The sequence below is a fragment of the Vidua macroura genome, chromosome 3 (genome assembly GCF_024509145.1).
Source record: "Vidua macroura isolate BioBank_ID:100142 chromosome 3, ASM2450914v1, whole genome shotgun sequence".
NCBI classification, from domain to species: Eukaryota; Metazoa; Chordata; class Aves; order Passeriformes; family Viduidae; genus Vidua; species Vidua macroura.
The window spans coordinates 50620476-50648411 of NC_071573.1; the positions used below are offsets into that span (position 1 = coordinate 50620476).

The 27936-nt window shown below is 36.9% G+C and overlaps 1 protein-coding gene across 3 annotated transcripts in view; it reads left to right on the forward strand.

Annotated features, from left to right (window-relative positions):
* The first annotated feature begins 8175 nt into the window (after positions 1–8175).
* PDE7B (phosphodiesterase 7B) overlaps positions 8176–27936 on the forward strand; it is a 168893-nt gene continuing 149132 nt past the window's right edge. For 2 of the 3 annotated variants that reach the window (XM_053973205.1, XM_053973207.1), the window contains exons 1-2: positions 8176–8222; positions 8389–8503. In XM_053973205.1, the coding sequence (XP_053829180.1) occupies positions 8483–8503 (21 nt within the window). In that variant the 5' untranslated portion in view covers positions 8176–8222; positions 8389–8482. Of the gene's footprint in view, positions 8504–27936 lie in introns of all 3 variants that reach the window. The other variant, XM_053973206.1, reaches the window with a different exon arrangement.

Consider the following 27936-nt stretch of genomic DNA (forward strand, 5'->3'; position numbering starts at 1 on the left):
TTGTCCTTAATCTGGTCATGTTTAGGCTGTTTACGTATCTCATGGGTGTGATGGGTGTGACATTTTGCTTTTAGGATTAAAAGCTAAGCGCATTGGAAAGATTTAGGACCAGGTAAAAATATGTTTTCCTTTTCACGAACCTTGCTGTTGATAATATTTTCTCTCTTTTTTGATCATTTTTGTTCTTTAGTAGTTTCCATTTGTCATGTTTACCCTTATTAGAGACTGGTTTGTCTCACGGTACACAGTAAGCTTAGTTATCACAGTAAAATATCTTAGACAGAGGGCAATTGAACTTCAGTGTGAGTGGCTGGGCTTCTTTGAGTACTACAGCTGCAATTCCTAGTATTTTGATTCTGTGCAATCTCTTTGCCACACAATAACCTGGAGTTTCAGGTATGAACTAAACTGTAAAAGAATTCAATATGTTGCCATACCTGACAACTTCATAGAAAAGAAATTAATTTTGGTAGTCTTTACCTAGCTATTATTTTAATATTTATTGTGTTTTGGAAGATAGATTAGATGTCCTAGTTTGGCTTGACCTTGATTCCTAATAGTTACTGCTGGGTAATAATGGTAAAAATATATTTCCATGCGGTTAGCAAAACTTGTGACTCTGAAAGTGACATTCAGACAGAAGGACCATGAAAGACATTTACACTTTATGTACCTTGGCATTGCAAGTATCTGGGAATGGGATTGCATATTTTAAGAGTGCAAAGTAGGGACAGCAAGTACCTGGTTTACAGGCTAAATCTAGAGAGTTTATAAGGAATGAGTCTCACTCATAAAACAAGTGTGTGTGCAGGAGGAGGGTGGGTCAGATGCAGCAACAGGGGCCATTAATTGATGCCATTAAAAAGTAATCTTAAATTGCTCTAAAGGAGAAACCTGGACTCCAAGATCTAGAAGACCTTGGTAGCTATGTCCTATCTTTAATGTAGTCAAGTGGCCGAATGCCAGAACAACTTTGTAACTAGTGCTGTGTATATTCAGACCTCTGATGCAAGTAAACAAATATTCATATTGTCAGATCTGTGTGTTACTGCTGTAATTGTTATTCTTCCCATCTGGAACCACATTTTTGTCCTCAGAAGTTTTTTCTGAATGCATAATGAGTCCTCAAAAAAAGTATATTTGTAATTTCTTACATTTAATGTCACTGCAGGTTACTTTTCCAGTGTCCTACAAGAACTACCAACTGAAAACATTTCTAGATTAAAAAAAATTGGAAAGATCCTAAGATTTACAGCATTTCATAGAAAAGGAGTCATCTTTTCAAATCATCATTTACATTTGTTTGCAAGTCTGGAGTATATGTATAATAGGATAGCATAAAACAAAATTAAAATCTAAGATTTAGGTAAAATAATCTGTCCCTTCAAAGGACACATTGAAACAAGTAACCTAGGTTGACGCATTTTCAGTAACCTAGGTCTTTATACACCCTGAGTTTTAAACAAACACAACATATTGATGGGTGAAGTAGGCAAAGTCAGATTGACAGAGGAGAAACTGAATTGTACATGAAACAACTCCAGAAAGCACATCAGTGCAGAGGAGGCATCCTCCAAGTGATACATAGGCTGAGGAATGTAGGGAATAATGACTTCCATCACCCAGGTTCATCTATTGCCTAGAAACCCAGTGGAAAGCCATGGTCTTGGTTAAGGTCTGTGAAGCTGTGGATTGGAGATGTTTGGAATTAGAGAACTTAAAAAGGAAGAAGGAAGCAGCTGACAGAAAATCAATGGTTTGTTGTTTGTCAGTGTCTCTGCCAAGGCAAGTTGTCTCCAAATGTTACTGTATTCTGTAATTTACAAAATTACAGATGTTTGGCACGACATCAAAGCAACCTGTATTTGTCCTTAATGAGTCTGCCTTCACAACAGGAGCTGAGCATTTACATGCTTTATGTCTTACTTAACTATTTAGCCCATTCATCCAGATTCTGAATATACATGAAAATGTGAAGATTAGCATCTTGAAGTATCACTGCACTGCTAACACTGAATATATTCTTCCTAAGTATATAATTATAAAGTATAACAGGTGTAATCTGTTGAAATAAATGGTGAAATCCTATTGACTTCAAAGATTTTATCCATTATGTATCTTCAATAGATTTCCACTATTTTCCTGACTTACCTACCTTATCTAGCATTTGAGGGAATTCATACTAGTTTTAACTTCCTCTTTTAAAATGTTTCTAATTATTTATTTAAAATCTCAAACTGCATGGAAAAAAAAAAAACACTCCAAATCTTCACTGTTCTTTGAAAGCAATGGCTCTATTGCTGCATAAATGTCACTGATTGTACACTGCTACATATGCTTTAACTTTGTAGACTGTTTGACATGTATGTGATGGTAATTAGGGGTATTTTTGTATGAGATGCTAAGGAAATCAAGTTTTGACCCCAAAAATGTCCTTCTTCTGTGGCAGTTACACTTTGGCTTGAATTTCAGACAACATAGCACTGCGGATATTTTAATAAGAGATTAAAAAAGATGCAAAAATTTAAGACTCAAACCTTGCAGTCTGGAGGAGATCAGCATTGAGGTCTGCTGAGAATTTGACTCTTGTTTATAAGAGAACTTGTTCCTTTTGCTTGGCTTGGAAGTGTTTTTCTCTCCCTTCTGATTATACTGGTTTTATCACTAGTTTTATCATTGACCAATGTCATGTAATGAAATAAAATTATTAAATGCTTCAGGGACTTACGGTTACTGCTCAATCTGTGCAGTTACCTTGCTAGGGAGGGCACCAGCCAGGGCACTGTACACTAATTCTTCTTTCCCTCTTTCTGATAAGGACATAAACCAGAACACTAATTTGGGCTCAGCTCTGTCTATTAAAGACAAAATACAGCATGAAATAAGTACAAGTTTGTGGACTACACAGAATGTTTTAAGATATCTCATTTAATGCCTGCAGACTGTATGGGAATCTCAAAACACAGGGGTGTTGCACACTGTGGAATGAGGAGGTGAAGGGGGGAAAAAAATAGGTGGACTGGCCAAAATAAAACTGGCCAAAGCATCATTCATGTGCAAGTATTAGTTGATGGGCAAAATCAAATTATTTTCACTTGTATATCTCAATATGCTTTTCATCCTCAAGGCCTATACCTGCTGGAACACTGTATACCTGCTGGATACCATGTTTCAGTTCAATAGGATAAGAAAACTATTCATTATTGGCTTCCTGTGAAAGCTAAATTTGTCTTTGATAGACTAAACAATCCTTTTTAAATGATATTTGCCTCAGCTTCATTTCAAGTAACGCCTATTTCACAGAAAACACAATGGAAATAAGAAAAAGGTCTTGAAATTCTGAAAATTTAGTAAAATGCCTAAGTAGTAAAATTAATTGAAAGTTGTAAAAATAGGTCTCCTGCACCTAAAATTTTATAGGTGTCAGAAAAAAAAACCAAAACAAAATAGAAAAAGCAAGAATGAAGCTCTTTTTTGTTCATATATGTTGAAATGAAAACCTAGGAATTGTGTATTATATTCCTCAGTATTTTTTAAGAAAGCATCTACCTGTGTGTTTATCTGTCTAAAATATTGACATAGTACAAATTCTTAAATATTAAAATGAGGCTTTGAATTGGAAACTACCTTATGATTATTTTTCTTTTCTTTTCTTATTTATAGATCATAGAATTTAAGATACTCAATTGAACAAAAAAGGATTTTTTTTCTTGCAGTACTTTTTTATTTTTAGTCACAGCAATTGATATACTAGCCTTTCTGACACTGCTTGTAACCCTTTGATGCAGAATTGCCTCTGGTTTGGTTTTTCTATTGTTTCAACTACCTCTGTGGTATGTAAAAACACTATTTCTGGTTTATTTATTCTTTTTCAACTGTTTTAAACACCAAGAGCCTCATAAAAATAATCCACTGACTGAAAAGGAGATACACAAAAAAATTACTTGCACAGATTAGAGCTGGATGAACTTGGAGAATTATCAGTAACAGTGGTATTAAAAAGATAAAGTTTTGGATTTGCTGATCTTGCTGCTCTTTACGACTTCAAATTTTTTCTGAACATGTTTGTTTTTTAGGGGGAAGTTTTGCCACCCACCCATGAGTGATAGAGTGAAGACAAAAGTACTTAACATTGGCCAAAATAAAAGCTTGCTCTCTTTTAGGTAAGGAAAAATATTTGAAATTTTCATCTGTCCTCAGTTTTCCTGGATTTGAAATCAAATGTCAAATATTATTGTATTGGGTCTGACAAAACAAAATGGTTTTGCATATGGTCTGATCTCTAAAACAAATATAAGCCATTGACAGCAATGTTTTCTCAATGCCTGGGAACTGCGTGTCAGCTCCTTTGTCCCACGTGATGAAGTCCTTTGTGCCTGTATAGAGCATTTGTGTGAGCTGTGTGAACTGCACCTTTGCTGGGATAGCTTAGGCTGACTTTGGGGACTTCACACTGCTTTGTGGCCAGGAGATCTCACTCGGAGGGCTGGATGTGCTGTAGTCCTCTTCATTAGTAATCCAACTGACACCCTTTGGAAGTCATTTAAATGCTGCAAAACAGAAACCAGACTATGACTGGACCCAAAATAAGTTCATAATATTCATGTATCCAGTTATTTTTTTATTAATTCAAGGGTCACATCTGCTGAAAATAGAGGTCCACACAATATTCTAGGTCACTGCCTCATGCTAACGGGCATTTGAAATTCTCTTCCTGATGTGTCCATCAGCCTCCTTGTTGAGCTCATCCAGTGCTATTTACATGAAGTATCTGGGCCATAGATAAGAAATTATTTGTATTCTCTTTTGATTAAAAAAAAAAAAAAAAGTCTATTTTATGTGTTACTTATTCCGGAGAGAAGGAACCATGGTGTCTGAGGCAAGTTCAGCTCTTTTTCCAAGAGCTGCATGACTAAAATCTCCCATTTTGACCAAGTTCTATGCTAATTGCTAACAAAAACAGTTATCTACTTTATCTGCCTGGATCTGCAGCAGATTCCCCAACAATGCCTATATTCTTGTCCTTTGTACTATTGCTCAAACTTTCAGTGCATGTTTCCAGCTGCATTCTGAACTTCTCAGTGAGACTTGAGACATAATCTCCTTTCCCTTTTTCCCTCCTCTGTTTCCTCCTCTTGCTCCTGAACAAGCTGTGCTCTTTGGTATTACTATTCCAGTCACATACTCACATGACTCTACCCTACCAAGTTTCTGTTATGTTAATTAAGCTGTAATTTTGATATTGCTTTAAGTCTTCTGGCTCCATTGTATTTATTTAGATACAGTTTATATCAGTCTGGCATCATTTATAACTGATAACTGAGCATCAGTTATTTTGTTCTCTTTTTTCCTCTTTCAGTGACTTTTTTTAAAGAATCAGTTTTCTTTTTTTCAGGTTTTTTTTTAGGCCAGTGTGGTCACATTTATCTGGACATGCATGTCACCAGCCTGACAGGATATTTTAGCATACATCAAATCACATTAGCAAATCTATGCCAAAGATTTTTCTTTGCTAGGTGAAGCCCGTTTTTTGTCATCAGTCCTTCCCACCCCATCGTGGAAACGCATGGCTATACGAAGGTAACCAAGATATTCCTTCTCATTCCCACCCTTACTTGCATCTCCTCATGCAGACATTAAGATTCTTTGTCCTAGTAGAAACTGCAATCAGAAGTGCTTCCAGACCTCTCTCTTTTCACCAAAGAAACCTTTACATCACAAAACCCACAGTGACCACTCACTGTCATAGGGCCACTTAGCTGCAGGAGGCTGAAGTAACCTCTAATTTATTTAGGAGAGAGACAAGACCTAAGACTTTGTGCAAAACTGGAATGTACCTGGGCCCTCTAAGACTTTGTGCAAAACTGGAATGTACCTGGGCCCTAATTAATGAAATGCAATGTAATGTTGTTAATGGGATTGATCCCAAAATGCAAAACCAAGAAAATAATCAACTGAGATAGACATTTGAAAATCTCCTACTCTTACATCTATACTCCACAGTAGGATCACCTGTATCAAAACTGCTCATGAATAATAGTTGACTAACCATACTTATAAAAATTGTCAGTAACAAGACACTGCAGACTATCACAGCCCATCTATTTCAGTACTTCACTCTCCTACTTTTAGTTTTTCCTAAATCAAACAACTTTCCTCTGCTGCAGTTTAGTTGTTCTAACCACAATTCATATGGAGAAAAATTTAACCCCTCCTTCTTTGCAAATTGTCTGGATCTATTCTAGTTAAATAAACAAAGCCAGAAGTCATCTTGAAACAGTGGACCTTGATTGCCTACTATGTCATGTTTCTAGAACAGACCTTCACACATTTTGGACACTGCCCTGATTTCTTTCCAAACACAGTCTGAGACCTATCATCAGCTTAGATGAAGCTATGTTGCCATAAAGGGTGAAGAAGTTTAAAGGCTAGATAATGTCTCCAGGACAAAGAATAAACTCTATCTAGTAATGTTTATTTTCTTTCAGAGAAATATATCCTTTGTATACTTAAGAATAGTTATCAACTCTCGTTCTTTGACTAAACAATGGAAATCTCAGTCTTTCTTCACAGACTCCAGATCACTCCCACTGAAATCCATTCAATTTTCAGCTGACATTCCCAGGACTGGTTCCTGAAGTGCAATTCCCATAGTGCACTCTTCAGTTGAGTGAAGATGAACACGATGGTTTTCTGTGCACTACGAATAATATTTCTCTTTGTACATTTCAAATTGTTTCATACAGTTCTCTAAGTACAGCCAGTGAGCTTAACGTGCTCTAATTGATTTTGTAAATCTCTAACTTATTTAATAATTTTAAATATGTTATTCTAGCATTTACATCCCCATAACCCTTAGCATTTGTTTGTGAAGGTGATTGTATTTGCAGCAATAGCACAGACAGACTTTTCGGTAAGCAAAAATCATTAAATATTTTGGCACTCTGCAGCTGCATTTTGGTAGAATCAATTGGTGGTCATGGGGAAGTTCCTATGACTTCTACTGTATTTGTACATGTTCTGTGAAACACAGAGAAATTTATTTCTCAGGAGCTTTCTGCCTACCCATTTTTAAAAGCACTTCTCTGTGTTTTAAAATTAAATGCAAGACTGTTAAGGCTTTTTAGAAATTAATTGTGCCTCATAGACTGAGATCTTTGAGAGGATTCCCTAGAAGAACAAATTGATACAATTAGAATGTTGCAAATAACAAAACACTTAATGTTGTCATCTTACCTCCTATCAATTATCTTGTGCTGTTTTGGTCTTTTTTTGCCCATTCTAATTGACCTTGATGAATGTTATTTTTTTCTTGAAGCTTCAGCAATGTGGTTTCTCTACTGCCAATGTGTGGTTATGCTGAAAGCCAAGGTCTACCTTCCTCTTGCCCTTTGATGTGGACTTTGTGTGTGGATGTGTATGGTGGCCCACAGCAGAGCTCACAGGCAAGCACAGCTGGACTGTGATCTGCTGGTGGAAGGAGCAGTTGTTTGCCCAGATCAGCCCCTCAAGGGTGACTGTATCTGTGACTTGGATGGGGTAGGAAAGCAGTTTGCTAATCTGCAGTGTAGCTCCTGCTGACTGATAAAAGGATGTGTACAGTAGTCTCAGTCTTATCTCTTTAGCCAGGTTTACACTGGTGTGACACTGCTGAACTTAGACAAGCAGTTCCTGATTTACTGTAGGGCAAGGGCAGAATCAGGTCTGATTTTGCACCGCAACCCATAGAGATTACCCAACTCACCCTGGAAAACATCTTGTGTATATTTAAGAATACTTCACTATATGTAAGCATATTTATAGCCTTTCCCTATGTCGTGAGGATGTTTTGGATCTTTCTAGTACCTCTGGATAGAAAATCTTTCTGAGCTGAATCCAGGACAGATAAATCATGATTCTTTCGCTTAGGGTAGCCTGCCTCAATCACTGCCACATTCCTCCCATAGTAGTCGTTTAAAATTAATAGCACATGCAGAGGAAAAACTAAACCCTTTGACGTCACTCCCGAAATGAGGAAACATAAACAGAAAAGGCTTCTCGGCGGCGCTGGCAGCACGGCTGGGATTGGTCTACGCTCCGCGCCCGGCACTGACAGCACCTCCCAGCCCGCCCGGCCTGCGCTGGCTGACACGGGCAGCCAGACTGCAGCAGCCTCAGCGCTACCCCAGCCCTCACCCTGGCACTCAAGTGCGCTCTCTTCCCGAGCCTTTTTGCTTCTTAAGGTGGTTTTATTGGCTGGGTTGGGGGACTTGGGGAGGTTTTCTTTCATTTTTCTTTCTTTTTCTTTTCTTTTCCCCTTCTTTTAAAAAAAATTACTTTTTTTTTTTTTTAATATTATTATTTTTGTTTGCTGTTGTTACTTCTTTCTATTCCCAATCCTGGATGCAGTTACTGGATTCTGCAGTACAAGTCTTCATGAACAAGCTGCACCGCTTAGAGATTTCACGGCATTCAAAGGTCACAGAACTGCCACTATGGTTAAATGTCTTGTTTAATGGTTGAGGTATGTACAGCAAATCTAAAAGAGGCAGCATGATTATTTTTTGAAGGGGAAATAAAATTGGGAGAGGGAGAGGGAGATAATGCTATTATTTAGGGGAAAAGATTTTTACTGGTGATTGTTACTACAGCAACCGTTTTTTGAATTTCCTACCTTTTTCTCTTTATTCAAACTAGATGAAAATTTTAACTTATGTTGATTTAACCATTTGATGGTTACAGAAGATTACAAAAAGAATCTCTTGTAATAATCCTTTCTGATTCTGCTGGAGAAAGTGTGGTTGATTTTTCTATGTGTTTTCCTCTTGCTCTGTGGCAGGAGAGGAGACCTGAGACTTGTCTGGCTTAGATGAAGGAAGAAGAAAACAGAAACTTGTTTCTATCCTGAGGGGGCTGTGAGTTTTTCTGAGAGTCAGAGCAGAGGGAGAAAGAGTTAGAAATAAACAGGTCAAGCAGAAAAGAATATCGGCTTCATTTTTAGGAGTACATGTACTGCTTTTTTTTTTTGTTTTGTTTTGTTTTGGTTTGGTTTGGTTTGGTTTGGTTTTTTTGTGGTTTTTTTTTTGTTTTTTTTTTTTTTTTAATACATGCTTAGATTACTTTACTTGGTTTGGGTTCAGAAGTTCAAAATTAAGAAGGAGCCTGAGCTTTGACTAAGAAACAGATCCCCACTGGGAGGGGAGAGAGCTGTTTGTCTTATATCAACACCAGTTTTCACACAGCTTTTGCTACCTAAGCAGAGAAAAGTGGAAATTTGCTCGGGAGTTGAAGTGATGTAACCTGGCATCTATTTGATAGCATATAGCTTCAATTCATATTTGAGCCAGCGATCTGCCTTGAATGAGTATTGCAGCATCACAGCGGGCAGTGCGTACTGCAGTTAATGAAAGCAACTGCTACCATCAAACTAACATTGTTTCCAAGAGTGTGATTCTAAATTATAAAAGTAAGACTCACTTGTCAGAGCCTCTGTGTGTGTGTGTGTGTGTGTGTGTGTGTACAAGCGGTCTTAAAAATAACTCCAGCCAAGACAGGAGATTTCTGTTGTTAATTGGATTAATATACAGATATGCTCAATGACCAGCAGTCTTCATATTTTTCTGATTTGTGAAAAGAGATTTTTCATAGCTCTGTTTGAAATGTTGCTGTAGATATAAATCCTCTTCAATTTGAAAATATTTCAGTTTAACTTTAAAAATTATACCTAATAAAACCAATTCCTCTAACAAGAAACAGAACATGAGCACACCTATCTCCTGCAGTGTACCCCATAGGGTTAAAAACATTAACTACACTAGGCTGAAACATGCTAGCTTAAGGACTGCAAAATATTAGCTCTGAAGTGCAGAGGATGTGCTATGTGCTGTGAATGGACAATTGCTATTCTGCAGTGCCTAGTGGGGAAACAAGGACTTTGTGTATTGCAAATGCATAACTGCAGCTCCTCCATTTCCTTTGCTGTATCTTCACTGATGACTGCAGAAACAAAGAGGTTTGCCACAGATAAGGTCTGTAGTGCCCCATCTCTTTGAAGATGCAGGAAGATATTTTCTCATATCCAACAACCCAAAGTCAGTCTTAGTTGGATGAACTGTAATTCTGTAATCTGTGTGTCATTCTCTCTAACTCAGCCCTCCAAAAATTCTTACTATGTGAACTGCCAACTGTTTAAAAAACTGAAGTAATACTTCTCTAGGCTCAAGTTCAGAAAGGCTAGCAGAGTGTTGGTTAGATGATTGATTTGTAAATTTAACTAAGAGTGCGTCTCAGCCTATAGAAACTATAACCTGTTCTGTAAGGAAAAATCCTGTAACTACATGAATATATTCAAGTTTCCAAAAGACAACCTGTAAGCTATTTGTTTATAATAATTTCTGAGAAATATTCAATTCTTTTGATAAACACTTTTTAGAGAAGCTTTGGTTTTAAGCTCTGTACCTGCATGTTGGTGCATCCATGTTCCATAGCAACTACTAGTGGTGGTACTAATAGAAAATATGGTAAGTGGACTTCAGATGTGGAAATGAGTTTTGCTGGTTTAGTAAGAAAAGTTTATTTGCAGTGTTTCCTCTGAACAATCTTAATTCAGCATCTAGAAAAAATACAATTTAAGGTTGCCCTCTCTGCAGTGGACAAAACACTTAGTAACATTTGCACTCATATTGTCTCCAAAAAATTGTGTATTGCAGAAGTTTCATGGGCTACGAATGGCTGCTTCTTCTGAGTTAATTTCCATAGGGTGGGCAGAAGTTATCACCAATGAAGTTCCAGTGATTCCCTCAGACCAAGGCACAGTCTGCTGAGCCTAATCCAACATACTACAGACCACTTTTTAAAATTGTAAAATGTTTCATTGTGTAAAATAGTATATAAATATATCATTATAACAGCAGCTCCCTTTTCTCCCTGTTTATGTCCTTTTACCTTCTGAAAATGAGCCCTCTGCTTGTCCTTACCAGATTTCTAGGTAAGTCATGGTAGCAGACTGGTTTTCCAGTGTCTTCATTGCAAGTAGGAGGTATGTTTGAGATATTTGATCATATGTAATTCCTTTTCACTCATCATGTGGTTCTTCTAGCAGTAGCTAAAGCACATTTTAATGAGAAACGGTCTGAAAATTGGTATTCTATGATACATATATGGTTTTCTTGTAATTTTTCAATCTCAGGCAAAAAACTGCTCTTGTACTGGTAGTTTCCTTTATAGGAGCTGTATGAAGTAAAAATGCCAGCTATTAACTAAGCCATTACTGTCAATAGAGTAAAATCTGACACATCTCTATTTAATCATAAGAAATATTTGAGACTTAATCTCTCCTCAAATCAAGGTAGATATATGCTCTTGATGAGATTGGTTCTGGTTTCTGGGCTAACAGAAAAACAAGTCCTTTGGTGCAGCCAGGAAGATATCCCATGTAAATAGGAATTCTTAACTACTCAGTGTTGTTCATCATCACATTGTTACTTCATTTTCATGCTTGAAATTATTACAGCATTCCATGTGCTTGTCACAGGGTGAAAGTGAAAGGGACAGCTGCAGTCCTACTAGCTGCCAGAACAAAATTAAGTCTTTTGTAATCAAATGATGGTTCAGTATTCCTCCTCTCAGATCCATATTGGGTAGAAGATGTCGGAAGTATGAAATTCATCTTTCTTGTTCCTCCACCAGCAAGCTGGCTTATCCTTGCAGGGACATCAGTTCTTACACTTCCAATGAAACACTAGCTTTACCTCTAGTGTGAAATTTGCACTTTTCAGCCACAAGCTTCAGGGTGTAGAATTGATGTTATTTAGAGTTTATACCCTGATCACACTGGGACAGATAAAGCCTAAGTTTACAAAAGTAGTTCAGAAGTTCTGATGTTTTTTCTTTCTCTGGCCACCACATGGTGCATCAATTTTGGCACCTAAAGATGAATTCTGAAAAGATGGTTCACTGTGCCAGGTACCACATATGCAATCAGATAAGGATTGCTAGTAACCGTTTGTGCTTGACACTAAATGAGTGGAATAACATGCCTTCTGACAGTAGTAGCAGCTTTTCAGATCTGAAGTTATTAGCCTTGTATAAGTACTAGAGAGATAGAATGCGTTTGTTGTATTTAAGACAATTTGTTTAAATAATTCATAGAATTTGAAAATGCAAAGACAACTTCTGCAAGGATTTTTCTGCAAAAAGAATTCTTCTGTATCATCCTAGAAACTGTGGAGAACTCTTAAATTTAATTTTTGCTATTATTCTTACTACAGTGCCATTCCAAAAAAAATGCATTAGAAAACAGTATTTTAAGCTCTGAACCCTGTCATTTCTGTTATCGTGTAAGAGAGTGTGGGATTCAGAAGATGTATGGCAAGGGTTCACAGTGCTCAGGTCTGGGGTAGTGATGGCTATCTGTTTTAAAGCCTCCAGTTTTAAAGTAGAAAATTAACAAATCAGAGCCAGATCAGATAGAACAGTGTATTTCCAGAGGCCAGGCTTCAGCAACAAAACTGTGAGTGAAAAGTTTGTGACAGAGAGAATACTCGAAAACCAGCAGTTCAGTGAATTAAGTATTTCTTTTGCACACATTGAATGGTGTGATATCATCAGTCCATTGATGCAGTAATTTTAATATGCATTTGGCCCTTGTTTTGTTCTTTGAAAAGTGAAAAGTCTAGGGCTGTTATTTAAGTATGTAAACACTGTCAAATGAGAGAAACTAAACTAATGAAATGGTTCTATTGAGTTTCATTTTTTTATTCTGTTCTTTCCCCCACCATTAGGAGCTATGAGTGAGGATGGATAAGAACTCAGTTCAGCTACTTATTTAAGTCACACAGTCTTGTGGTGGCATATGATATTCTTCTGCCAGCTTGCTGTCCAGCCAAATAAGACACCCGAGTTGCCTGGATGGATAAACATAGCTGATGACCTCTTCCTCTTAATAGGTGGGCATGAACAGTTAGGATTCTTCCAGTCACATAGAGACAAATTTGTTACATTTTAGCTAAAGAAGAATTGTCTTCAGACACAAGCAGCAAGATTTACTTCCCTTCGAGTAGGTTATTTTTTAAAAAGTAGAAACAAGTATTTTGAAAGAAACAGTTGCAGAGGCATTTTTTTCTGTGGCTGGTAGGTCTGTACTAGTTACGCACAAAAATTTCTGGTATGAGAAAACTCACCAACTAATATCTCACTACGGTCTGTGTTAATGCTGGCAGTGTATGGTTTTGAAAAGAAGAGCAGAGAATCTCTTGTCAAATGAAGTTTAGCTAATTGTTGCGGTGGCATAAAAACACACTTACGGGGCAACTGCTGTCAGGACCTGTATACAATTTTCTGCATGGCTGTTCACAGCAGAGTCTATGATACTAACCGCTCTGTATGTAGGCAAGGTGTTTTGAAAAGGATGGTCATTACCTTTCAAAGAATAAAGCAGGAGGTAGGCATGTTTTGACTGAATAAGCAGCAACTCAGGAATGGCTTAGAGAAATATACATCTGTATAAATCAAGTTAAGAAACATCAACTTAACTAGAGAGCTCCCAGAGGATGGTATTGATCTACTGTGTGATCAATTCTGCTCCCATTGGCAATTGCCCTTTACTACTTCTGAAAGAAAGGATACGTATGCTCATGTTCTTATTCCGTTTCTTTTCCCCTACACAACTTTAGGCACTTCCTACAGGGCATGTAAAGACTGGCTGGGTTCTGGGGCTTGTCTTAATACAAGGTGGCAGAGTTAACATCAAGTGTGCAAGGATTCATCCCTTGGTAAAAGAGGTGTGAATCCCCAGGAGGTTGCTGTGCAAACAAACATGTATTGACATGAAACGCCTCAGTAATTTCTCAAAAATTCAGCTGTCATCCAAAGGGTGCAGCTATTTTTCCCCTTTATGTACAGTGATTCGGGTAGAGAGTGAGAACTGGGACCTCTGCTTGTACAGCCCCAGAAGACATAATCTGCTTCATATTTCTGTAGAGAAACATGTATGCAGCTGCACGCTGAAGTACACTAAAGATGGGCAACACCTGATATTTAGTTTTGCCTTTTCCTTAACTTATCACTTGGCTTTGAACCTCTGAAAAGGTTAGACAGAATGAGGGTTTGGTGCATACCAGGCTGCTGGGATGGAGGAAAAGTCCTCAAATGGACACCCAGAGAGATGAAAACGGATGCATGACACCTTTATGGAGAAGGAACACTTCTGGCTTTGTGTTAACTGAAAACCATGTTGAAACAGGCTGTTTTCTAGGGCCCTTTCTGTTTCAAATGTTGAAGTATGACTTGGCTCTGTTTGATGTATGCAGAGTCATTTTTGTTTTGCACACTGCCATAACATCTGAGTATCTATTAATAACAATGTTCAAGTAGTATCAGAATGGCCATCATAAATGTAATTAGGCAGTGTATCTCCATTTAATCAATATGGTCCTTAGAAGACAGCAGAACAGCCAGGAAAATAATAATTACTCCTTATTAATAAAGAACTTGCACAGATCAGTGAAGGAAAGAGAGGCGCTTTGCATGTTCAGGGCTTGGGAGGAGAGAAAGTTGCTTTCTGCTTCAGCAGATCTGAGAATACTTATTAAAAAATGTTTGAAAACGCTCTTACAATACTAAATAAAATTCTCTCATTAAAAAAATAATTTTCTTGAGCAAACTCTAAGTATCAGCTAGAAAGATACAACTGGAATGTATTTCTTCACCAAGCAAATTCCTCCAGCACAAGCTGGTTTGTTTTACTAGGACTGCTTTGAAAAGCAGAACAACTAAAAGATAAAAACAAGACTCGAACTGGAGTACTGTGGAGTGCGTGCAAAATGTCATGATTCCACCAAGTTTAATAGGACTCCATCAATTTATACCTGTGAAAGATCAGACACACTGAACTTTCAGGACTAAAATGCATTCCTTCTCTTCAATGGTTAGATCAAATTTTAGGCTTGTTAACCTTGCATCATACCTGTATCATACCAATTTTCCACAACTTCCTCAGCACTGTGGTACCACAGGGCTGCTTTTCTGGTTCCACAGAAGCTGTGATGCATTCTTTTCCTGCCACGACACTCTAACCTTACGCTTCTCTCCTTCCCTTTCTCACAGAAAATAAATGTTTACCAGATTTTATTTGAAATCAGATCCCTACATTTAATTTTTAGCTTATGTTGTGGCATCTGCAAAACTTTATATATTTGTAATACAGAAGGGGCTGATGTTGCTCATTTTCAGAACAGACCATGATCTGTTTTAAGGACATGGCTATGTAAGTAATATTTTTAAAAGCTGAGGAATAACAGGAAAACAGTAATTTTGTTTAGGAACCAATATGCACTGTGCTGTATCACAAGAAAATTTTCATGCAGTAGGATTGTAACATCCTGTCTCTTTGAACCATGAAACTATAACTATAGCAATCCTATCCACTACCAAAGTATAACCACTGTAATAGTATGGTAACAAACATCAGTGCAACATGAGAACATTGAATGAAGTTCATCCTATATATCATTATCAAAGCTGATGGAAATGGTCAGGCTTTCTAAAAAGCTAAAATTCACTTTAGTCTATAAATGAAATGGATCTGAAAAATTACTGTTTGTTAGAGGTTGCCTGGGAAATGTTTTCCCTTTCTACTTCAGACAGACAGAAGTAGCCAGCAGCCTGTTGTTAGTGCTTTCAAGAAGGTGTGGAAGAAAAGATTCAAGTTCCTTCTCTACTTCTGTCAAGCTTTCCTGAGGTGGATTACCACTGCAGTGTCTCCTAAGGGTTAAGCTGGGTCTTCATGGGGCCTTGTAGAGGCAACCCACAGTCCACTGCCCCAGCTTTAGCCCCAGTGTGGAACCTGAGCTTCTACACTGCTGAAGGAGAACATTAAGGTGGTTTCAGGCAGACATTTATCTGCAGCTCCAGGAGTTTTGTCCTGAACCCAAGAAACGTTTCTGATGGATGTTTTCTTCGAATGAGCACCTCCTTCTGAACAACTTTTGTACCAATGAACAGTTATTTTTACAAAGAAAGCTCAGATGTACAGAGGGGGAAAAAACATCTCACCACTTCTGAAGACTATCTTGCTTGTGAGGACTGAGGGGTACAGGGACATTGTTTGATTTAGGTGCCTGCTTGTGGGCAGAGGTGAGTGATAGATGGTTGGACTACATGATTGACAAGGTCTCTTCCAACTCTGAAGATTCTGAGAAGTTCTGGTGACCATCCACTGACCATTTTGAAGTGTCTGCTTAGTTTTTATTTCATAGCACCTGAATTGAAAGCCTAGAGATCACTGAAACCTTTAATTTCCAAATGTTTCAGCAATCCTCTTCTCACTCTCCTACCAATAGACTTAGTTATACTTCTGCTTCTTATATTCAAAATAAGTGGGGGAAAAATCATCAATCCACACTTTATTTATAGGATCCCTATAATGCTAAATAGATAATTTCTGCATGAAGATATGCATGTAGAGTGCTCTTTTCTTTTAAACCTGCTTTACATTTGCTTTAAAAAGAGGTTTTCATATGCACTACAGGTATATTATTATTCTCATCCCTCCCCAAATGAAGCCCTTCAGGGCTTCTCTACCAGAGCAAAGGAGTGTGGGATTCTGCTTTTTTTTTTTTCTTTTTATTTTGCTTAGACACCATAGCAAACATTGTTTCATTATTTCATTGTTTCAAAAACCATAATATGATAAACAGAGGATTATAATGTTTTGATATGTCAGCTGATCAGAAAGCTTCTTCTGGGGCAACATCACAGTTATCTGGACCACCTAATATGTCACTACAGCTTGGTCTCACTACCTTAGAAATTTTAAATGGATATTCATGGTTTCAGAGCATCACTTGGATAATAATTTTTCAAAATTTTAATCATGTTTACTACTAATGTGAATAAGCTGGAGCTGACTGTTATTTTCTAATTATTAGTGAAAACTCTTTCACATTTCACAAAAAAAAAAGAAGGCTAAAATCATTCAATGCCAATTTGTGCTTGGCATTGCACCTTTTTATGATAGCTGATGAAAATTAGTTTACCAATAAGCAAACCAATTTCTAAAATGTCTGAAAAGGTCTTGATGTTTATGATGTAGAAAATAATTAGGAGAAAGCAGTGCTTTCTAGCCACACTTTAATTGTCATCTGTTGACAATACTTCGACAGTTGAACTTCAGCTCAGACTTCAGGAGAATTTCACAAGCCTCTGAGCTAATTCCTTAATTTCTAGAGACATTTTCTGAAATACTATATTAAAAGGGCACTTTTCCTTTGTGAATCTGCAACCCTTATTTTCTCCTGAGAATACTTGTCTTAAAATTATATTTTCACCACACCGATTTATAGGTTCTGGCATGGAAAATAATGCTCTTTCTCCTAGTAGCAGACAGAAAATTAGTCACAATCTGATGTTAAGAACTTCTTCATTACCTATACTGTTTTACACTTTATTAAGTTCAACACAAGCAAATCTATTGCCTTTGAACCAGGGAGTTCTTGTCCATATTGCAAATATGCAAGACATTAATTAATTTATAAAGTTAGGAATAGGAAGTCAGTCTCTGTAGCAAACTGGGATCCAAATTGTGATACTACTGAGTTCTGTAGAGAAGTGCCACTTGAGTGCAGCAGAGAGAAAAAAAATTGGTTTAGCTAATTTACATTAAAACATCAAATATGAATAATGCTGTCAATAGAATTGCTCTTGTGGTTCTTCTTGGGACATGAGATTTTACCCTGATATTTGACACATTACATATTTGTCTGCGCTGGCAACAGATAAAGTGCAATGTAGAGAACGATAGGGTGTTTCTGAGATACAGGATACTCTAGATTTCAGTGACAAGCAGAACAGAAAAGCTTTTATGAAGAGTCAGCCCACCACCAGACATTTCTACTAAGTCACCAGTGGTGCTATAATTTTGGTCCCTTAAATTGGCCCTCACTGCTTTTCAGAGGCAAGTACTTACTGAGCACACAGGTTGTTTACTAATTAATGTGTCTCTGCATCTTGCCCCTGAACTTCAGGCAGCTCCTGCAGTTCTTTGCAGCTGGAAGAGGAGCTCATGGAGTCACAGAATGGGTCAGGTTGGAAGGGACCCCAAAGGGTCATCTGGTCCAGTCTCCTGGCTCCAGCAGGATCATCCTATAGTGCATGGCACAGGATTGCATCCAGACAGTTCTGGAATATCTCTGGTGTGGGAGACTCCACAATCTCTCTGGGCAGTATGTTCTGGTGTGCATTGGAAAGCCAGCTGTGTAAAGGAAATGGCCTTAGTTTTAGCCCAGGCATATATGAAATTTTGTCAGCATAAGTTGTGACATTACCATATATGGTATAAGAAATTATAAGGCATTTTTCACGTTTCATGCAATGGCAATCACTCTTCTCAGAGTCTAGTATAAAAAGCTGTGTTAATGAAAACCCTCATATAGACAGAGGATGTTTCTGAACACACTGATGAATAAAGCAAAAACTGGTTTTTTTAAGAGAGGCTTTACCATTATTAGTTTTCCAAATAGAGGCATAGAAAGAGTTTTAGCTTGACTTGGTCACCTCAACACTTTTACTTTAAATGAAGATTCTTTTAAGGGCAAGATTCAGAATTTTCAAACTTACCCTCTTCTTTAAAATGTTTTGGGGAGCTCATTTTGGAAAGTGTGACCCTTCCGTCCGTATTTTGTATTACATTCACAGCAGCTGCTTATTACTTCTAAAAATTATCTTACTACATTTAGGGATAAAGAACCTTTTATCTAACTGATTTTTAAAAATTGAAATATCAAAGGAAAAATAATCTATTTTTCCTCTCATTGTGAACCATTGCAAGTACACTGTCCTTCTGATCTGTGAGCAGAGTTACAGGCAGTCGATGCACTGTGCTGCAGGCAGGCTTCAGAAGAAGGTATAGCCTCATCTATCAGAAGACATCAGAAGCATTTCTGATTGTGACTGATAAGAGAGTGAAAGAGAGAAAGGCAAGCAGATATGGTCTCAGAGACTCTGTATCCCAAATAGGAACATGATATCATGTTCAAACTCATACCAAATGAAATGCTAGCCTAGGAAAAATTGTATTGAGCTAAGAGATTATTTAAGGCTCTTACTCTACATTGCAAAGTGTGTTGCAGTATGAAAATACTGTACGTAAAATGTAAATCAGATCAGTAACAGTCATTTAAGTAAAAAACACACGTATTCCCCACAGGTAGAAATGCAGATGTATTAAAGGCTGCTTTCTGGAAATGGCTTCCCTCTCTGTGCATAAATCTTTTAAAAGTTGGAGGTTCAAGCTTTTGTCATTCCATATTTTCAAACTCAGAAATTTATTTTTTTATTAACTAAGAGATCATTTAGTTTTTAAATACAATACTTACACTTTCTATTCTTTGTGAATCTAGTTATTTGACTGCAGAACAATCAAACATTTGTTTAAGCAGTTTATGTTGACACAGTTTTCTACTATGGAAATTTGCCATTTCATAAAATAAATAATTTGTTATGGCAAATTGCTCTATGTAGTAGGGATTGGGAATCCTTGAACTGAGGGTAGAATGAATTAATGTGTCTATTTGATTTTTACTATTTAAAAAAATAAAAATGAGGTGTTTAGTTCACCTACCATATGCACCCTGAGTACAAACTGTACCCATCTCCCTCTGAACCCAGAGCACACACTTGTTCCAGCAGGCAAGTGGAAACCTCACATACTCTGGAGCTTTGTTTCTTATAGGCACCCCCACAGCAGAGGATGCCAAATCGAGTGATCCCATAGCTCTGCTAAGAGTGCAGCTTTCCTCAGCATCACTGGGCACAGCTCAGGCTGTGAGCAGAATCTCCCACAGAGAATTTGTCATCTCTAACCCAAATGCCCTGGCTCTACTTCCCACTGTGCAAGCAGGGTGGGGGCAGATAGGGAGTGAAAGAGTAGAGGAGGAAGAAATGGGAACGGGTAGATGCAGAGAATGATGGGGGCTGGGGGGGGAGGAATTGCACTGTATCTTGCTATCTTAAACATCTGTAATAATGCACCTTTCTGTGTCTGATACTGATGCTAAAATTGCTGATGTTAAGTCTATATCAGCACTGTTTCTCCTTGTTTCCATCAAGTATTGATCTTTTGACCCCCCAGTATTTTTACACAAGTTGTTAATAAAAAACCTTGCTCTGTTAAACATCAGGGTTCTCAGGGGCTTGGGTCCAGCTTTACACAGATTTCTTTACCGTGGTGGGCTGCATGTCTGTGGTGACATAAAGGCTGTCTCCAGCATCAAGATAAAAATTTTATAGGAGACATCTCTGTGAAATTTCAAAATGAGCTGCTAAGAAACTGAGGATTATCATATTCCTCAAACACTTCCACTTCCAAGTGCAAGAAATATTTCTCCCAATTTTTCAAAGAAATTATCACATGTTTAAAAGAGAGTAATTGAGACTACAAATGAAATGTAACAGATACCACAGTCCTAGTTTATAGAGTACTGGAGAGTACTCACCCTTGAGGATGAGGGACAAAATAGAACAAAACCTAAGAAGACTGTTGGAAATGTAAAGATTTGCCCTTTAGGGAAAAGCAACAATGAAAATCACTATTTTTTTTACTCCAGAATGTTTTTTTACCTCAGTGGTTCACCCTGTGACATCCCATTGCATGCAATTATCTGGACTGTTCACACAGTCTTTGAGAATTTGTTGTGGCAATTTTATTTGATGCATGAAATAAAAGTCATTGTGACATTACCTGCAAATAATGTGTTTCACAAGAGCATGAATATGTTCATTCTGTTTTTTTTTTTTCATATGGAGAACTGTGGTTTTAAATACTTTGAATGTTTTAGATCTTTAACAATGTATTTAATTAGGTGAATAGCTTTGCATCTAGGAGTGATTAAATACTCAGGAAGTGCCAATGTCTCTGCAGGTCTTGACAATACTACTGCACAGTACCAACAATTGACTTCTCAATTACTAAATAATTTTTAGAATGTCTGTAGGATATTTAGGCAAGTGTTGCTTTGGAAAATTGGCAAACTTTATCTATGGATTTGAAGTGTTTCTAGATCCTTCTATATTTTATATCAGTATGAAAGATTTCACCTATTAATTGTTATTAAATACAGATATGAACAAGAAATTAGGATCTAACATAAACTCATAAGGTGAAAGGTCATGTCTGTGACTGGATACTTAAGCTGTCAGGATATCCCAAAAAAACTGCATGATACAGAAAACTTGGTTGACATAAATAAACTTCTCTTTTTATACATGAAAGGAGAAGACTGCTTGGCTTCATGGTAATCTTCCATGTATGGAAGAGGGCTATGTTACATAAAGAAATTAATATTGTTTCCAATTTTAGGATTCAGCTTATATCTGAGTCTAATAATAAGAAAAATCCTGTCTCCTGTTTTATCAACCAGGCCTTGCTGATTTACATGATTTAAGTAAGCTCTATGTTAATATGCTGGCAGCTAATCTCCATTGTTTTTTACTTAGAAGAGCCAAATATCTAACACTTTCTGAGATTAAAAAGCCTTTGCCATATCTCCAAACAAGTATTTGTGCATAAATAAATGAATTTGGTAGAATTATGAATTTGGCAGACATCTTCTTGTCACTAGCACATCAGCAAATCAGGATATGCCTTCGTCTAAATTCCAGATTCCTATCATTCTGAAGAAATCAGTACAAATTTGAAATAAACTTGCCTACAGGCACCTGAAATTATTGTAAGTAATGAAATAAGCCCTAGGAACTGTAGTAGTTATTCTGAAATTGTCATTTGTTTCTTACTTTAAAGACATATATTCTGTTCTCTGTTCTGTATATTCCTCTCTCTCTGCTGTAGTCATTTCATGCTTAATCCTCTGATGGCATCTTTCCCTTTAAGCAATTACCCTTTGCATCTTCTTGGCACCAGGTTTATTTTCAGCAAGCTGTACTCAGAGTGCTGGCAGCCATCCCAGGGAAGCTGCTCTGCCTCAGTGGCATTTGGTACATGGGAATTCCAGAGTAAGGAATGGGCAAAGGTTACCACGTGTTTTACATCACTCTGAGAAACATCAAACTAGACTATTAGTGTTTGACAACAAACAATGCATAAGGCCTTTAGGCATTGCGGTCTGTCTAATTCTTTATTTTCCCTTTCCTTGTAGCTTCACTCATACCAGCCACGTTGGAGTATTACCTCTGCATTTTTCTTGTAATATCACCCCATGATGTAGGAAGTCCTGATAAAAGATGCAGTTTGACACAGAATAATTTAAAAGCTAGGAAATAGTTTAACTCCTATGAAACAAACCATTTGCTTAATAAGATTTGGATAGTTGTACTCTCAGACTTTTCCTGGACTTTGCTGTTTTAATATTTTAAGAGTCTGATTTCAACTTGGAAGTTACTTTCACTGTATGTTCCAAAGGCAGACAAGCAGAAGCTTTCTTTGCATAGCAAAACTTGTTGTTCGTCATAATCAGAAATATCCTATCAAGAAGTAAAAAAATGCACAGATTAAATATACATATACATATACATATATATATGTTGCTGAAAAGAAATGGCAGATCAGTTTCCACAGTTCTGTTTCATAGTGAAGTTCTAGTTGTAGTTCTGCCTGATGGAAGTTCAGCCTACAGACCTGTTTAGCTGTCTTCTACAGGCTCCTGAAAACTGATGGTGAATCAGGTGTGCTGCCTGATTTGCGTGCCTCCAGACCATTTCTTGATGCATGGTCTGCCTGGCTGTGCCTCATCGTGCGGGTGGCAAGTCACCAAGATCACCAAATGGTGCTATTGGTGACCTTTCTCCTCACTGGCAAATCCTGGGAACTGCTCTGCCCATCACATGGGTGGCTGAGGTCTGATGTGCCAGGGTATGCCATTGCTCTTTATCAGCTGTGTCTGCCTAGTGTTATTGAGAGAGTTTTTTTGTTTTTTCCTGATGTGACAGGTCCTGTACTAGTGAGTTAGAGTGGCCAGATGAAGAACATTGTTTGCTGAGTAATGTCAGAGATTAACATTCACTGAAAAAAGGATGGAGAAAGGAATAAATAAATTAAATTGCAGAGATGAACACAGAAAAAAACTGAAGTGAGCTATTCACTCAGACTGTACTGGTGATGGATCTTAGATCAAACTCACTAGAATTTGACTCATACTTGATCCTTCGATATTGATCCCTAATACTTACATGTAGAAAATCACAGACCACAATCTTAATTTTCTTTGTTTTAAATAAGGAAAAAATGATATGCTCCTTTCATTTAATGATTACACTTTGAAACTATTTTCTTCCCTAAAATTAAAAGGTTTTCTTAAAATGTTATGAAGCTATCTGTAGGAAGATTTATAGCAATATAAAAATACCATAAATTAAAATGTATATTTATTCAAGTCAATGTTATGATTAACTAGGCTAGCCTTCCAGACCTACTTAGAGATCTCCTTATGAAATCTTTATAAATAGATTTGTTACTAACAGTAGAAGATAATTTAGAATGCAAATGGGAATTTTTACATGAATGAACTGAGAATAACTCTTGTAAAAACAAACAGCACTAGGCATAGGTTCAATACTTCAAAATAAAAAGTTACCGATCCATAATATCTTTTTCTAGTACATGTAGGAAGTCTAAAGTGCTGATTTTCAACAACAGAGTATAAACAACTTACAAAAATCAGATATAATAATAGCATAACATCTTGCTACCTCTGATTTTCTAAATGCATCATAGCCATGTCAAATTAGCATTTCTGTAGCTATATAGGAACACTTAATTTGAATACAAGCATCAAATGACCACATGACAATTTGTTAAAAGACCAATCCACAGGAGCCATCTTTGCAAAGCCACAGGGCTTCCCTGTGCTATTGAGGTTCTGCAGAGAGTGTTTTCTTGCTTAATTTGATTCATTTTTTTAAAGGTGTGGAAGTTGTTCTTACTATGAACAAACTTCTGTTTTTTTGTTTTTTTGTTTTTTTTTAAATATAGTCTTATTTTAAGTGAAGGATGGACTTGAGAACTAGCAGAAGAGAGTATAAATTCCAAGTAATTAGTATCTGAAGGCATGTTTGCTACTGGAAAGGAGTGAGAAAGAAATTGTAATACATGTGTGATGTTTGGAAAAGTTAAGGGTAGTATATCCATATTTGAAGGTATGAATTTGTATTCTGCAGGATCAGAAAGAAGTTTTTGACCACCAGCACCAAGATGTATGGTATCAAGATGTAAATAGACATTTTCTGTCTTCATGTGAATAAATCAGTATTGCCCATTCCTAGAAATCTGTTACCTGGTTAAACACTGGACTGCTTAATTCTGACATACAGAATGATTTGACAGCTTAACTGACTCTATTCCTATTTCAATATGTGAAATAAAATAACAGATCAATGCTTTTTTAGACCAGTGAATTTTTCAATTGTGACAAGGCAGATTTTTTTTTTTAACACCAAATTTTGTCAAAGATTTCTAAATTATTTCATTTTATCACAGCAAAGTCTATCTTTCTTTTAAAATGCAAACCAAAGACAGATCTGAATGAAAAGAAGGGAATATTGGTTTTCACTTTTCCCATGTTTTTGCTCCCTATGTATTTGCTTGCATTGCAGCTATCCTGTTTCCCTCTGCCATCTTCATTGCTCTAGCTGCTGTGCAATCAAGGTGACACAGGGAGAAAGGCACTGCTTTGGTCATTTAATTGGAAACAAAAGCCAAGTGTTGCAAATGAAAGACAAGAAGTAATATAAGCATATAAAAGTAAGATTTGATATTTGCATGGTTAAATAGTTGCATAAACTGGTATCTAAATTTTTGTATGTTAAAATGAGCTAATGAAGTACAGAACCTTTTTTCAGTGATGTAGATGTTATCCTTTATATTTACTTCAGAGCAAAAGCACTTTTATTCTTTTTGGGGAATTCAAACAATACTTTCACTAGAAGTTATTATTTTTGATGCATGCTAGCTAAGTTAAATGGTTGGCCCACCTTTAAATCAGTCTTGATTCAATCTAAAAAAACTTTGCAGGCCTTCTTAATTCATAGTTCTTAATGACAACTTCTACTGAGATCCTTAGAGGTTCACAGTTTATTAACAATCCATGCTGTGAACCCACATCTGGAGCACTGCATCCAGTTCTGGGCTCCCCAGTGTAAGGAAGACGTGAAGTTACTGGAGTGAGGTCAGTGAAGCACCACAAAGATGGATAAGGACTGGGAGGATCTGTCATGCATGCAGAGGATGAGAGAGCTAGGAGACTGTTCAGCCTGGAGAAGAGAAGGCTTGGAAAAGATCTTGTCACTGTGTATAGATAGCTGTGTCACTGTGTACGATGGACTGTGTTAGAGAGAGACAGGCTATGTACCAGGCAATCTCCGAAGGTCCCTTCCAACCCCAATAATCTGGTGACACACATAAGGCCAGCAGAGTGCCAAGCCCCACAGCTGTGGCACCAGCTGGAAGAGTAAATGCCAGTAATATCATTTAGGGAGAAGACAGAAGGAACATCCCTCTATTAACAAGTTTTCTGTGACAGGGAGGTCCCAGCCTCCCTGTACATGATTTCAAGTAAGTGTTGAAATTAGTACTTTTATTTCTTTATCAAAACAATGCAGATAATTTATGTTTCCATTATCTTTCAGAATATTTTGAGGATATTCTGGATTTTGTCTGTTCCTGCTTTTATTAATCAGATCAAATTATCTTTCAGAACATTTTATCCATTAATTCACATTCAATAACATACCCTTTTGCCACTGGGCATTCTAGGTCATCTATGCTTTGATATTTTTCTGGCACATCCATTAGCATACTATTAGAGTTCAAAAGGAACACGATAGTAAATGTTTCAAATATAACATATGCTTTCAGACAGTATTTATGCTTTCAGAAGATGAATAAGAGTCCCATTTCTTATGATGTTCTAAATAATTGCTACTACAGGTAATTTGAAGGCCTGATTTTGTTTATGTGTATGTATGTGTGTGTTCATGCCCAGGCATTGGTACTTGTATCTCTTTCAAAGACTGAGATCCACAGGGAAGCCACATTGTAATTTGCACATAATTTACCTTTACAACTTCTAATTTTTTGAGCATATCTGCTGCCTGTGTTTGCTAGATTTATTCAGAAGGGAAAATATTTCTGATCCCACTGATTAATAGCTTGTATTAGAGGGACAGGGTTATGTAAAAGTATCAGCTGCATGTTCTCTGCTCTAAAAGCCTACTACCGCAAAGGTTTTTATAACTATTAATGAATCATAATTTATAATTCAGACATTTACATACTTGAAAATTTCTGGGACTCTCAATCAAAACAAATGGAAATTTACTACAAGCAAAGCATAATTCCCAAACAGTTCTCAGTTTAAGAATGACCTTGAAAAACCTAGTATGTTGTCCCTATCATCAGCAGATAAAGTAGGAAGCCTGCTTCTGTGTGGCAGCCCTGCTTAAGAGTCTACATTTGAAGATGAGAAGCAACATGTCATTTCATGAATCTGATCTCACACAATATATCCCAGGTCCCTTGTTACAGTTGTCTTTAATTAATATTTTAATTAAAGTGTATCAAATGAATGTAATGAGCTCTGTAATAAATCTACTGTGAACTACAGCAGAGCCAGAATATCACAATAACCATGAGGAACTAGCACAACAGTAGGAACCAAAACTCTGCAGAACTTATTAAATCTCCTGACATGTCCCAGTCTGCCCTGTGGTTCATCTTGATCAAGAAATGGCAAAGAATCTTTCCACAAAATTATTTTTCACTCTATTAATGTAGGGCTCTGTATCTATTATCTTAATGTAACTGAGTTGGATTTATTCTATTCTCAAGTAAGAATTATTTGTCTTTTAAAACAGTCTCTTTCTAAAGCTGATTGCTACACTGTGCTTATTCCATTGTTAGGAACTTCTTTAACTTCAGTATAACTAGTCAGCCAAGAAACTTCTTACCAACTAAGAAATTGAGGATCTGAATGCAGAACAAATAGGCCTGTGGAATTTTTCAGAAGGTGGCATTTCAACATTGTGGTCATTAGTCATTTTGGCAGCAATAGAAATATACCTACCTGAAACCTCCGAAAGAAATCACACCTAGGGGATGGACTGACTGCTTAGGTTACTTCTTAAACTTCATTGCAAGGTATGGATAAATTGCATTTCCCAATTCTTGGCCACCTGCTGGTAATAATTATCTTGATTTTGGTGTTGAATTTCAGGAGTATCTTTTGTTTGTAACACTGTTAGAGGACGCAGCCAATTGGAATGTGTAAACATGCCTCCTCCCTGCTTAGCAACAGAAATTGCATTCAGTGCAGTGGAATTGAATGTGTTTCGATTTGTACGGTGTCTGTATGCAGAGTTTGCTGAAATTTTAATTTCACATGGGCATACATTGCAACCTCATACATTGAAACCTGATAATGTAATTATCAGCATCAATTGAGATTTTATTAAAATGTTACATGGCTTGCTTACATTTCAAGTTTTCACAGTGTGTTTTTAGCAATAGACTATTTGAACCTTCCAAGTGTGACCACATATTCTAGTTACAGAATAATTAATAAATCAAAAGGCTGTGTTGTTTGTACAAGGTTCTATGTAAAGAGGATTTTCTGAAACAGTCAACATATTAGCTGGATGCTAGTTTTGTGAAGACTTTGTTTGACAAACTCATAATGTTCTAACTGTGTTTTTTGATCAATGCTCTTCACACATATATATGACAGAATTTGCTTTTCTTCATTTTTCTACTGCAAATATAAGTTGTAATAACTAGGTAGCAGCAGGCCTGGAGTTATATTAGGTTGGGCAAGGTGAATTCAGTGAATATTTGGTGTAATACTTGACAAAAACAGTAAGAGGCTTACTAGTTCTTAATGAGCCAGACTTTCAATACTGGAGCTGTAAAAAGCTTTAAAGTCCTACATACCATATTTGTGGTCCTTGCATAGC